The sequence below is a fragment of the Carcharhinus amblyrhynchos genome, chromosome 22, assembly GCF_965287045.1.
Source record: "Carcharhinus amblyrhynchos chromosome 22, sCarAmb.v2.hapA, whole genome shotgun sequence".
NCBI classification, from domain to species: Eukaryota; Metazoa; Chordata; class Chondrichthyes; order Carcharhiniformes; family Carcharhinidae; genus Carcharhinus; species Carcharhinus amblyrhynchos.
Genome location: NC_137345.1, coordinates 46,613,057 through 46,625,117, shown reverse-complemented (window position 1 = coordinate 46,625,117; position 12,061 = coordinate 46,613,057). Strand labels below are relative to the sequence as shown.

Genomic DNA, 12,061 nt, shown 5'->3' with positions numbered 1-12,061 from the left:
GCGAAGGTTGACCAGGCTGATTCTGGAGATGGCCAGACTGATGTATGAGGAGAGATTGACTGGGTTAGGATTGTTTTTGTTGGAGTTCAGGTGAATAAGGGGGAACCTTACAGGGACTTATAAAATTCTAACAGGACTAGACAGGGTAGATGCAAGGAGGATGTTCCCAATGGTGAGGGGAGTCCAGAACCAGGGGTCACAGTCTGAGGATTCAGGGTAGACCATTTAGGATGGAGGTGAGGAGACATTTCTTCACCAAAAGAATGGTGAGCTTGTGGAATTCATTACCTACCACAGGAAATAGTTGATGCCAAAACACTGAATATATTCAAGAGGCAGCTGGACGTAGTAATTGGGGTGAATGGGATCAAAGGTTATGGGGAAAAAGCAGAGTTAGGCTATTGAGTTGGATGATCAGCCATGATCGTAATGAATGGCGGAGCAGATGTGAAGGGCTAAATGGCCTCCTCCTGTTCCTATCTTCCACGTTTCTATGTTTCTATGAATGTTGGACAAGCAGTCTATCAGTTTAGAGACAATGGATAAGTTGCAAGAGGTGGTAGTGAGGTAGAGCTGGGCATTTTCAGCACATGTATGATAACTGATGCTCCTTTCAGATTATGTTGCTGAGGGGTAGATGAGAAATCAGTGGCCAAGATAGATTCTTGGGGAAACCAGAGGTAATGGTGTGGAAAGAGGCAGGGAATCTATTGCAGGTGATTCTCTGGCATAATTAGATAGAAAAGAAACAGAAGTAGCCTCCCTTGCACTTCTTCAAATAATTCCATGACAGTCACTCATGGCCCAGTTTAATGTGTCACCCAAAAGATAGCAATCCCTCATTGCAGTAAAGTCCGTCCGTTTGCAGAGGTTACATTCCTGTGACATCTTGAAAATTGTGAATGCAGAATATACCTTACAATGAATTTCAAATAGATACCTTCTAGCCATCCTAAATGTTCACACGTGGAAAAGGCCGAAGGCAATAAAGATAGAAGCATAGAAATATAGAAAATAAGTGCAGTAATAGACCATTTGGCCTTTTGAGCCAACAATTCTATATGATCATGGTTGATCATGCCCTTTCAATATCCCATTCCCACTTTCTCTCCATACCCCTGGATCTCTTAACCACAAGGGCCATATCCAGCTCCTTCTTGAACATATCTAATGAACTGGCCCCAACACCTTTCTGTGGTAGTGAATTCCACAGGTTCACAACTGTCTGAGTGAAGCAGTTCTTCCTCATCTCAGTCCTGAATGGTTTACTCCTTATTCTTAGACTGTCACCCCCTAGTTCTGCACTTCCCCAACATCAGGAACATTCTTCCCCCATTTTGCCTGCCCAGTCCCATCAGGATTTTATAGGTTTCTATGAGATCCCCTCACATTCTTCTAAATTGTGGTGAGTACAAGTCAGTTGATCCAGTCTCTCTTCATGTGTCAGTCCTGCCTTTCTAGGAATCAGCCTGGTGAACCTTTGCTGGACTCTCTCAGTAGCAAGAATGTCTTTCCTCAGGTTAGGAGACCAAAACTGCACACAGTACTCAAGGTGTAGCCTCATCAAGGCCCTGTATAATTGCAGCAAGACATCCTTATTCCTATACTCAAATCTTCTTGCTATGAAGGCCAGCATTAGCTTTCCTCACCACCTGCTGTATCTGGATGCCAACCTTCAGAGACTGTTCCACCATGATACCCAGGTTACGTTGCTCTTCCCCTTTTCCTAAACTGTCACCATTCAGATAATAATCTTCCTTCCAGTTTTTGCCAACATAGTGGATAACCTCACATTTATCCACATTATATGGCAATTGCCAAGTATTTGCTCACTCAGCCAGCCTGTCCAAATCACCCTGCAGCCTCTTAGCATCCTCCTCACAGCGCACACTGCTTAGTGACGCCTGCAAATTTGGAGATATTGCATTCAATCACTTCATCCAAATCATTAATGTATATTATGAATAGCTGGGGTCCCAGCACTGAATCCTGCGGCACCCCACTAGTCACTGACTGCAACTCTGAAAAAGACCCATTTATTCCCACTCTTTGCTTCCTATCTGCCAACCAGTTCTCCATCCACGTCAATATATTACCCCCAGTACCATGAGCTTTAATTTTGTTCACTATTCTCTTGTGTGAGACCTTGTCAAAAGCCTTTTGAAAGTCCAGATACACAATATCCACTGGTTCAGCCTTGTCCACTCTACTGGTCACATCTTCAAAAGATTCCATATTTGTCAAGCACAATTTCCCTTTAGTGAATCCATGATGACTTGGACCGATCCTGTCACAGCTTTCCAAATACTCGATTATTACATCCTTAATAATTGACTCCAGCATTTTCACCACCACCGATGTCAGGCTAGCCAGTCTATAATTCCCCGTTTTCTCTCTCCCTGTTTTTTTAAAAACTACGGTTACATTAGCTACCATCCAATCCACTGGAACTCTTCTGGAGTTTATAGAATGCTGGAAAATGATCACCAATGTGTCCACTATTTCTAGGGCCACTTCCTTGAGTACTCTGGGATTCAAAGCACCAAGCTCTAACAACTAGATTTAATAAACTGAAAGACAAATTTACTGGAGAAACTGATTAATAAAACGGGAAAAAAATAAGACCTGCCAGCACTTTGACAGTACTTATGAGTGGAGAAACACTAAGAGTTAAATCGCAGCACCCATGGGAAATCAGTCTGCACTTTCTACTGTGGGAAATATTTCATGACCACCTTTTTTTAAAACTTCATTTAGGCAGTTTTTCAATTTTTTATTTTCAAAAATGATACGAGAACTTTTGGGCCCGCACTGTGTGAAGTTGTGCACAAAGACTTTTGCAGAGATTAACAAATTTGTGAAAGAGGAAATTGCAAATGATGGGGTTTAATTATGTTTATCAGCGGGGAATACAGCCAGGATTTTCCAGTATGGCCCACTCCAAGACAGGAAATCCCCAGCCAAGGTCAACAGATCTTTCAATATGTTCCATCAAATTGTCTGTCCCGCCTGTGACAATTCCTGAAGTGGGCAGGATTGGATAATTTACCCCTACGTACAAAGAACAAAATCAGCCCAGGAAACAGGCCCTTCGGCCCAACGAGCCCGCGCCGCCATCTCAACACCACCAGTGCACCTCTCTACCCACGACCCCTGTAATGCAGTTCTAGAGTGGAGCTTGAACCATAAGAACATAAGAAGTAGGAGCAGGAGTAGGCCATCTAGCCCTTCAAGCCTCTTGATGGCAGAAGCTCTGTCAGTGAACCAATGACAATCTCATCGCTCATCATCTGCTCTCTTTTCTCTATTCGCACCAGCGTTCCCTTCAAAGCTTTAATCACAGGGGTCATTTACTACGGCCACGAAATATGTGTTCTTGTTTGTGAAATTTGTATTCTAATTCATGTTCAGTGCGTAACAGGTAGTGAAACTCTACTCCACTGCAGCCATCTAATGATCATGGGTTTCAGAGGTTTCTCTCTTTGGACAAAGGATTTCCATCATTTGCAAACATATTTTCATTGTTGAGTTTAAGGGCATCACTAATAAGCCTGTCATTTATTGACCATCCCTAGTTGCCCTGAGTGACGATACAGTTTGAGAGTTTAAGGAGCTTGAAGAAAAATATATAGGAAAACATTTGTCATCAGATCTAATTTTACATGATACAGCTATTTCAGTAGTGTAATATTACAGCAAGATTGATTATTATTTCAGGATAAATTGTTTTGGATGTTTTACACACAAAAGAATCAGACAAATAGTTAAAAATGTCAAAATATTTCGGGAATGGAACTTCTTATATTTTCACTTTATTGGGAGGAATTTTACCACCTCACCTGCCCCAGAATTGGGGTGGGCAAGGATCGCAGAATGGCATTCTCTGTTGGCCTCTGGCAGCTGAGGTCGTAAAATACCAGCTATTGTATCTGTACTCGCTCTCTAGATGAACATTGTAACTTAGTATGATTCCCCTGCCTTTTCCCCATACCCCAGAAACATTGTTTATATTCAAATAATCATCTAATGTCCTCTTGAATGCCTTGATTGAACTTGCCACTCGCAGTGCATTCCAGACCCCAACCATTCTTTGTGTAAAGAAGTTTTTTCTCGCATTTGCTACTTTTGCAAATCACTTTTATATCTGTGCCCTCTTGTTCTTGATCTTTTTACCAGAGGGAACAGTTTCCCTTTATCGGCTCTGTCCAGCTTTTTTTTTGAACAGACGTGGCACTGAAGCATAAAACCTCAAGTAAAAGATCGAGGAATTTTGGGTTTGAATCTTTCATGCATGTAACAACACAATACTAAGAATTTCCTCACTCGTTCACACTCTCAACCAATTCATGTGCCCAAATGCCTGCCACTGCATTATTAAGGCTGCACTCCACCCCAGGTTAAAGAGCTGTACATGTACTTTCTACAACTACGCTGCTTCAAAACAGCCCAGGGTGTTAGACACAGCAGAAAACTAATTTTCTAGTGTTTTATTGCAGTTTTTTTGTTTACCAATTTAAAAATAAACTATGCACATTGAGCTTGGCCTCTGTCTTAAGGTTCTTTGAGTGCAATTTTTATGGTATCAATACAGTAAAAAATAGAATAACTTCCACAATTGCATGTTCTAACTTGTTGATAATGTTCAAAGGTGATAGTTAGATGGCTTGAAACTTTAAACATTTTAGAATCATTGAAACCTTACAGTACAGAAGGAGGCCATTTGGCTCCTCAAGCCTGCACCGACAATAGTCCCACCCAGGCCCTATTCCCATAACCTCACGTTTACCCAAGCTAATCCCCCTGACAGTAAGGGGTAATTTACCATGGCCAGTCAATCTAACCTGCACATCTTTGGATTGTGGGAGCAAACCGGAGCAACCAGAAGAAACCCACACAGACATGGGGAGAACATGCAAACTCCACACAGAAAGACAGTCACCCAAGGCAGAATTGAACCCAGATTCCTGATGCTGTGAGAGAGCACTGTGCCATATTGCCACCCCTATTCTTTCTTTAATCTTTACACTTAAAAGATTACTGGGGTGAGTTCAGCAACTTCGTCAGTTGATTTACACATTCTGTCATATACTAATGAAAGTTGTAGGATATTAGGATATTAGGATATAAATAGACATTCATAAAATGGTTGCACGGGTTGGGTTCACCACCAACAGCACATGCACACATTCTCAAATTGCCATTTCTTTGTCACTGAGTATGTCTGGTGATGGAAACCAGGCAAACTATAACTCCATGCAGTAATCTGCAGTAAGAAAATATGATTTATATGTGGATACAGTTCAGCTCAGAGTATCAGCAAAGTCTGCTCTCACACAACCATCATTTGTTGAGTAATTTGAGTAATGGATATTTTTATTGTGCCACCATGAAACAGAAACAGAACCTTTTGTAATTTGTAACACTTTTTTTAAAAAAAAGAGTACAGTTATAAAACTATTTTTATTTGAAGTATTACAAAATGCAACTTTGGATCTCCTGGAGAAGTTACAGTTCACGCAGAGTAAAGGGCAATGACTCTCTCACGTCTACTTGCTTGGGTGTCAGTATTGACCCCTACTGAACTTTTTATTCAACATGCCAAGGGAGCTAATAATTCATTTTTTTAAAAAAAATCCAACTTTCTTGCAGCACATTTCCAACAGTCACCAGCAAATCTTGTGGTGAGCCCAGGTTTCAGTGCATTGGGCTGTTTGGCTGTTGTAGCATCACAGCTGAGCCCAAACTGCATGTCATTATCCAATGTTTGTACATGTAGACTCCCCAGCAGGGCCCAACCCAACTGGAATCAACTAACACAGTGTGGAGTGGGAGGTGAACTCAGGAGCCTCTGCTCTAAAGGGTCGGTACCACTACACGGATTTACCCCTTAATCTCTCCGGAGCGCACCTTGAGCTGATGGTATGAAAGGAGAATTTAGATAGGGGAAAACGGCAAAGACAGCCTTGATCCCTTCCATCATAGATCATTTACCTCTTTGATATGTTACCATTTTTACACTGCGTGAACTGTACTTGTACACACATCAGATAGTGGAAGTTAATGATTACAATGAGAAATAGCTACTTCCTGCTTAATCAATATGTGCACTTGATTCACTGCAATCCAGTTGTCACCAACGTATTATGTTTTTATGTTTTTCCTTTTAATGCACAGAGCCATTTGAAGCAAGCGGTAGTTAAATTCTGTTCCCCACCCTCCCCCCCAAGTGCCTTGGAATCAAATACATTTCAAAATGAGTTTCTTTTATCCTTCTGTCCAAGATGGAGTGAAACAGCCTGGTTTACTGAAAGGTTAGGAGAGATCAGTCAGAGATGTTTCTATCTCCCCATCACTTATTTTGCTGTCTTTTGTAAAGTCCAAAACCAGACCAGAACAGAATAGGGGTGTGTTGGGAAACAGTGAGACCATGGCTCAAGTTCTGATACTTGCTTTGCAGCTGATTGATTTTGGTAGGAAACATTAGTAATCTTACACCAGTATTTCCACATCATTAAACATAGCGGAGGGGAGGGGGGACAAATTTCTGTTTTATGAATTGGATTTTATTAGGGCAGAATTTTATGCTCTCGATCATCCCAAAACCGTAGAATCCTGCCCAAGGTCAACAGACTTTCCCATTGTCTGCCCCTCAGCTGCTCCGATTCCTGTGGTGGGCGGGGCCGGGGAGGGGGGATTCCAGCCTTTCGTGTCTGATTTATGTTTTACAACATTTCAGACACCTCACTTCCAAAACAGGACTGTTTGGTCCAAATGCGGGCAGTTAACAGTTCCGCATACTGTTGCCCATAGTGGGCCAGCTCTGCTGGCATAGCTAGGTACAGAAGCTCCAGCTTCTGTTCTGAGGATAGATGCCAGTGACATTTGTCACACTTGACACCCCTCTTTTTGCATTTGTGTAGACAAGCGAACTGGAGGATAGACGTTTAGGAGCAATGTTGAGATGCTGTTAATACTCTCAGAATGCTGACGTCACACTGGCATAAAACCAGCTGAAGAGCTGAATTTTCACGTTGTTTAATTCAACAAAGTTCACTCTTGATTTCAAACAACAGATGGATTCACTAGAGATTGAACTGCATAAATCAAGCATGCCTTTAGCATATTTTAAAATCATTGCAATATCATAACAGAAGAAAAATGTAGAATCCCACCAGTAGCTATTATGCTTATAAAAATCTGCTTTACAGTGGTCTGGAATTATTCATATCCTTGTACAAACATAAGCCACACCAGTCACGCTGAAGTAAAAAAAAATTTAATCACTACAGTGGAATGAAGTTTTTATCAGTGGGTTTGGTGCAGTGAGATGCACCACCCTCTAACTCCAGAAACCTGTGTTCCAATCCAACTCGAAAAATCAGCTCGAAAGTTTGACTTTCGCTTTTTCGGATGGCTATTTTGGGTCCGAATCAAGACAAACTTCAGTGGCTCAGTTCCTATGGGACATCGGGCAACAATGTGAAGTTGCTCTCTAATCACAAGCGGTGCATTAAAATCTTCCTACGGCCATTAACGTAATTAATTTGCTAATTTAGGCCTGTAATTGAAGAAAAACGTAGAATATGTATTACTGGACATTGGGTGGACTTCAGAGGGTATTAAAATGAACGTTCCTGATTTTGATTGCTTACCAATGAGTTAGCGCTTCATTAAAGTTGCTGAGAAAATTTGAGATGAACACATTGTGTTTTTATGTGACAATATTGCCCATGGCAGATATTAAAATATCTGTGATGCTGAAAGGAAGCAAAACTATTTTTGAGGACAGCAGAATGATTTCCTGATAGCAATGTTCAGTCAGTTTTATATAACTTCACTTTTATAATCATGAAATGGCAATTAATATAAAATCCATTCAAGGATCGATAATGCTACATGGGATATTTTGCCTGGAAATTTGAATACTTAATTACATTTAGCATGTGGTGATGCAGGGTTTTTTTTGGCTTTGAATTTATTTAAAAATAAATCTGAATGTTTTAGCCAAACTATTGTAACTGGTTACTGGGTAGAGGTGTGGTCATAGGAAAACCCCAGTGACCAAGATTACTAAATGCAAGACCAATACTCTGTTACAAAACTTTAACCATTAAATAATTCAACTTAGCAACTGCCTGGATAAAGCATTTATAGGAAATAAGTCCTCAGGGCCAAATAAAGCTAATTCCATGTTTACCATTAGGCTATAAAAACCAATTGGTCAAGCAGCTCGGACAGATTACTTTGCAGTTTAGTTAATGCTAAAGAAGTATGTTAGCTTGGAAATAACGCCAGCTGCTTTTACAGTTAGCAGTTGCCAGGGTCACATTACCAGAAAATGACACCTGCCTGCCAGTTTGCTGGGTGTATATTCCAAAAACAACCTCCCTCATTGTAAAGGCAGAATTGTTGGCCCACAGAAACAAAACCTTAGAATAAAAATGTTTGCGTTCATTCTCTGCCTTTCTTCTCCATTTGTTGTGTTGCATCTCCCTCCACGACTCCTTCTTTGCTGAATTGAGGGTTACATTTTGCTCTTCATTATACTCTACCCCTTTGGCTAAAATTCAAATTGTAATGACTGGCGAGGTAAAAAAGTCCATCAGGAGAACTCTGTTTACTTAATATTTTCAAAAGATTTCCCATAATCGACCTCCTCACCATAATTTTGACATAAACATGCTAGGCCCCTGTGATGGCTTCAGCCGGGCTAATGAGGTTGGCTTGCTAGAGTATGAACTACCTGATGAGTCCTCATTGATGGTTAAATCAGGAAGCCTCATGCTCCTTATTTAAAGCAGGTGTGTCAGACTCCCAGCCTGCATTCAGCAGGGAGCAACTGGTGTAAAAATGTATGGTGTAAATAAAGTAACTTGGTGATGAGACTTCCACCTCTGTGGAGTTATTATAGCCCCCTGAATGTTGTGGCCTGGGACATTTGTTCTTTACCAGATGTCTTCTCTCAGTGGTCTTGGATATTTACGGATTTACAGTGCCTGCTAGTGCCCCAATGTAATAAAGGACCTATACCACTCTCCCATTGTGGAGCCTCTACTGATTCATTATTTTACAATGTGGCATTCTGTTCCATACATTAAAATGCACTTCTTTCAATAACTATAAACATTTACATATTCACGGAGGATGCATTATATGCACTATTTTAATGCATGATTTGTGTTTTATTTCAGGATCTCATAATTAAATTTTTTGCATTGTAGTGTCCCTAATATCCAATTATACCTCAATATGGATGATGAGGTGAACAAATAAATTGCCTGAAAACCATGTAGTACATTTCGTATATTGAAAAAAAAATCAAAATTGCACTAAAATGATGTTAATATATTGTCCATCAACCCAAAGTAGGGCTGAAAGAGTGAGCTGTTGCATCATCAGAACTATACTTGTCATTCAAAATTCTTGGAGGTTCTTAAACCCCTTTCAGTTAATCAAATGTTGTGTTCCAGTTGTACTGTCTGATACAAGATTGAGCGTCATGAGTAGTTGGGACAAACTAGCATAGAAAAGGAGTTAAAAGAAAACAACAAACTGAATACCTCAATTCAATTAAAAAATGGCAATACAAAATCCAAACTTTTGTACATGTTCAAAAACGATTCTCAAGTGCAAATAAATTCCAAACTTATTAATGCGCAACATTGCAATCCTGTCACTTTTCATTATGTGTGATTTATGCAGATGGTGTCAAGGTACACTGCAGTGGAGACGAAAAAGGCTTCCTTGCAGATATAAATATTGTCATCTTTCTGTAGAGAAAAAAAACTTCCATTCAAACATCCAACAGGAGAAAGAAATCATTGCACTTTCTTTTCTTATACAGGGAAAAAAAAACACACAATGCAGACAGAAAGTCCTAGTGCATAAAGTATGCTTGCATACGGAGCAGGCTTTGGATGCGCTCCCAGCAGTCATATATACCAGCGCACACATAAATATAAGGAATGAACAGTCTTCGTTATGATGGACTGAGAGCTATAAATAACGTACAGTGAAGTATGAACTGGGATCCTCTTGAAGAAAGCCACAAAAAAGTCAGCATAGTGAAATATTACGGTTACAAAGCTGTAAAAATAAAATTCAGTGGGTCATTTTGTTGCCTTTGTCCAGTCAAGCTATTTGTAGGGCCTGAGGAAGCTGGAAACTTTGGAGCGGAGAAGTTTGATAAAAGATCTTGGTAGCATCTCGTTGGACTCCTGTGCTGTGTACTTGAAGTAATTTTGTGGATGTGCCAGTACATCAAAGAGAGCTTTAATCAGCTTCTTGTCCTGCAAGATTTAAAAAAAATAAAATCACCATCCTGTGTTTAATATTTGTGATAACAAATGAGGTTGGTTTTCTTGAGTATGAACTACCTGATGAGTCCTAATTGATAGTTAAATCAGGAAGCCTCATGCTCTCTACTTAAAGTTGGTGTGTCAGACTCCCAGCCTGCATTCAGCAGAAAAAAACTGGAGAGCTGGCTGTATACAGAGGTATGGTGTAAATACAAAAGAACAAAGAACAACCTGGCATGGGAAACAGGCCCTTCGGCCCAACGAGCCCGAGCCGCCATTTTAAAGCATTTTCCTACACCTACCTTGCCCCGTGTGTATGCAAATGGTACCCCTATAGTAGCCAGATTCAGGGGAGAATAGTGTAGGGTCAATTTGGTACACCAAATAAAGTAATTTGGTGACGGGACTTTCGCCTCCATGGAGTTATTACAATATTGCACACAAATTATTAAGATTTGAGCCTATTACATTCCTTATCGCTCTCTGGATACCAGACATTTCAGAAAATCACAATGTCACTGGTGCAAAATAGAGTTTTAAAAAAGTAAAGAATTATTTAGAAGCATTGAAACATAGAAGATAGGGGCAAGAGAAGGCCATTTGGCCCTTCGAGCCAGCTCTGCCATTCATTAAGATCATGGCCTAATCCTGCTTTCTCCCCATAACCTTTGATCCATTTGCCCAAATACTACATCCAACCACCTTTTGAATACATTCATTGTTTTGGCATCAACTACTTCATGTGGTTTTGAATTCCACAGGCTCACCAATCTTTGGGTGAAGAAATGAGACAGGATAGTCTTACTGTCATTAAACAGAGCTTTGGTGAAACCAAAAGAGTACAATTTTGGTTTCCTTACTGAAGAAAGGAGATACTTGGCTTGGGGCAGGTGGAGTGACACAACACTACATTGAGGGCTAACAGGGTCATCCCTATGAGGAAAGCTTAAGTAAAACTGACCTTGTTTCTGTGGAGTTTAGACAGGGAGACCCCACTGAGATGAGGCTAAAAAAGTCTAAAACTAGCCGTCAGTGTATCAGGATAAGGGGTTGGTTATTTCGGACTGAGTTGAGGAGAAATTTATTTTACACAGAGTGTCATGAACATTTGAAATTCTCAATCTGGAGGGCTCAGTTGTTGAGATTGATAAATTTTGGACACCAAGGGATATGAGGCTAGGGTGTGGAGGTGTGAAGCAGAAGATCTGCTATGATCATGTTAAATAGTGGAGCAGGATTGAGGGCTGTGTGGTCTACTCATGCAATTCCTTTTTACATTTCACACATTATTACTGCGATTTTCCTCATTACCTACTTCCCCACACAGAGTATCTGAGCAGTCCTTAAGAATAGAGTGCAATTGAGCCCAACGCTTTCCAATATGAATCACACCCACACGCCAGGTTCCATATTCATGTCGGCAACACTTCTAGAATTATTTACAGTTTATTAATATTCATTAAAATTCTACTGAAAAAGATAAACATTTAAAAAAAGAAATTAATTCATTAAATAACTATTTACCCGATATCTAATAGATCTTGTAATGTGCCTGTAGTTTGTGTTGAGCATCACATTAGGTGAGTGAGTAATATAACAATTCTATCTAAGGTGTGACAATATACATCGTTTTTAAAAAAATATTTTACTCCAGCCTTAAAGTTACAAAGCCAGTGCTGAGACTGAATCGGGGAAACCCAAATCCATTCCTTGCTTGCTCCAAAAACCAAGGTTAAAGTTAATTTATTAATTACAAGTAAGAC

At 40.2% G+C, this 12,061-nt stretch overlaps 1 protein-coding gene across 1 annotated transcript in view; it reads right to left on the bottom strand.

Moving 5' to 3' along the window:
• Positions 1-5,375: 5,375 nt before the first annotated feature.
• Positions 5,376-12,061, bottom strand: part of LOC145357116 (signal peptide, CUB and EGF-like domain-containing protein 3) — a 347,330-nt gene continuing 340,644 nt past the window's right edge. Inside the window, exon 22 of the mRNA XM_080210261.1 lies at positions 5,376-10,289. Within this exon, the coding sequence (XP_080066387.1) occupies positions 10,137-10,289 (153 nt within the window). The 3' untranslated portion in view covers positions 5,376-10,136. The remainder of the gene's footprint in view (positions 10,290-12,061) is intronic.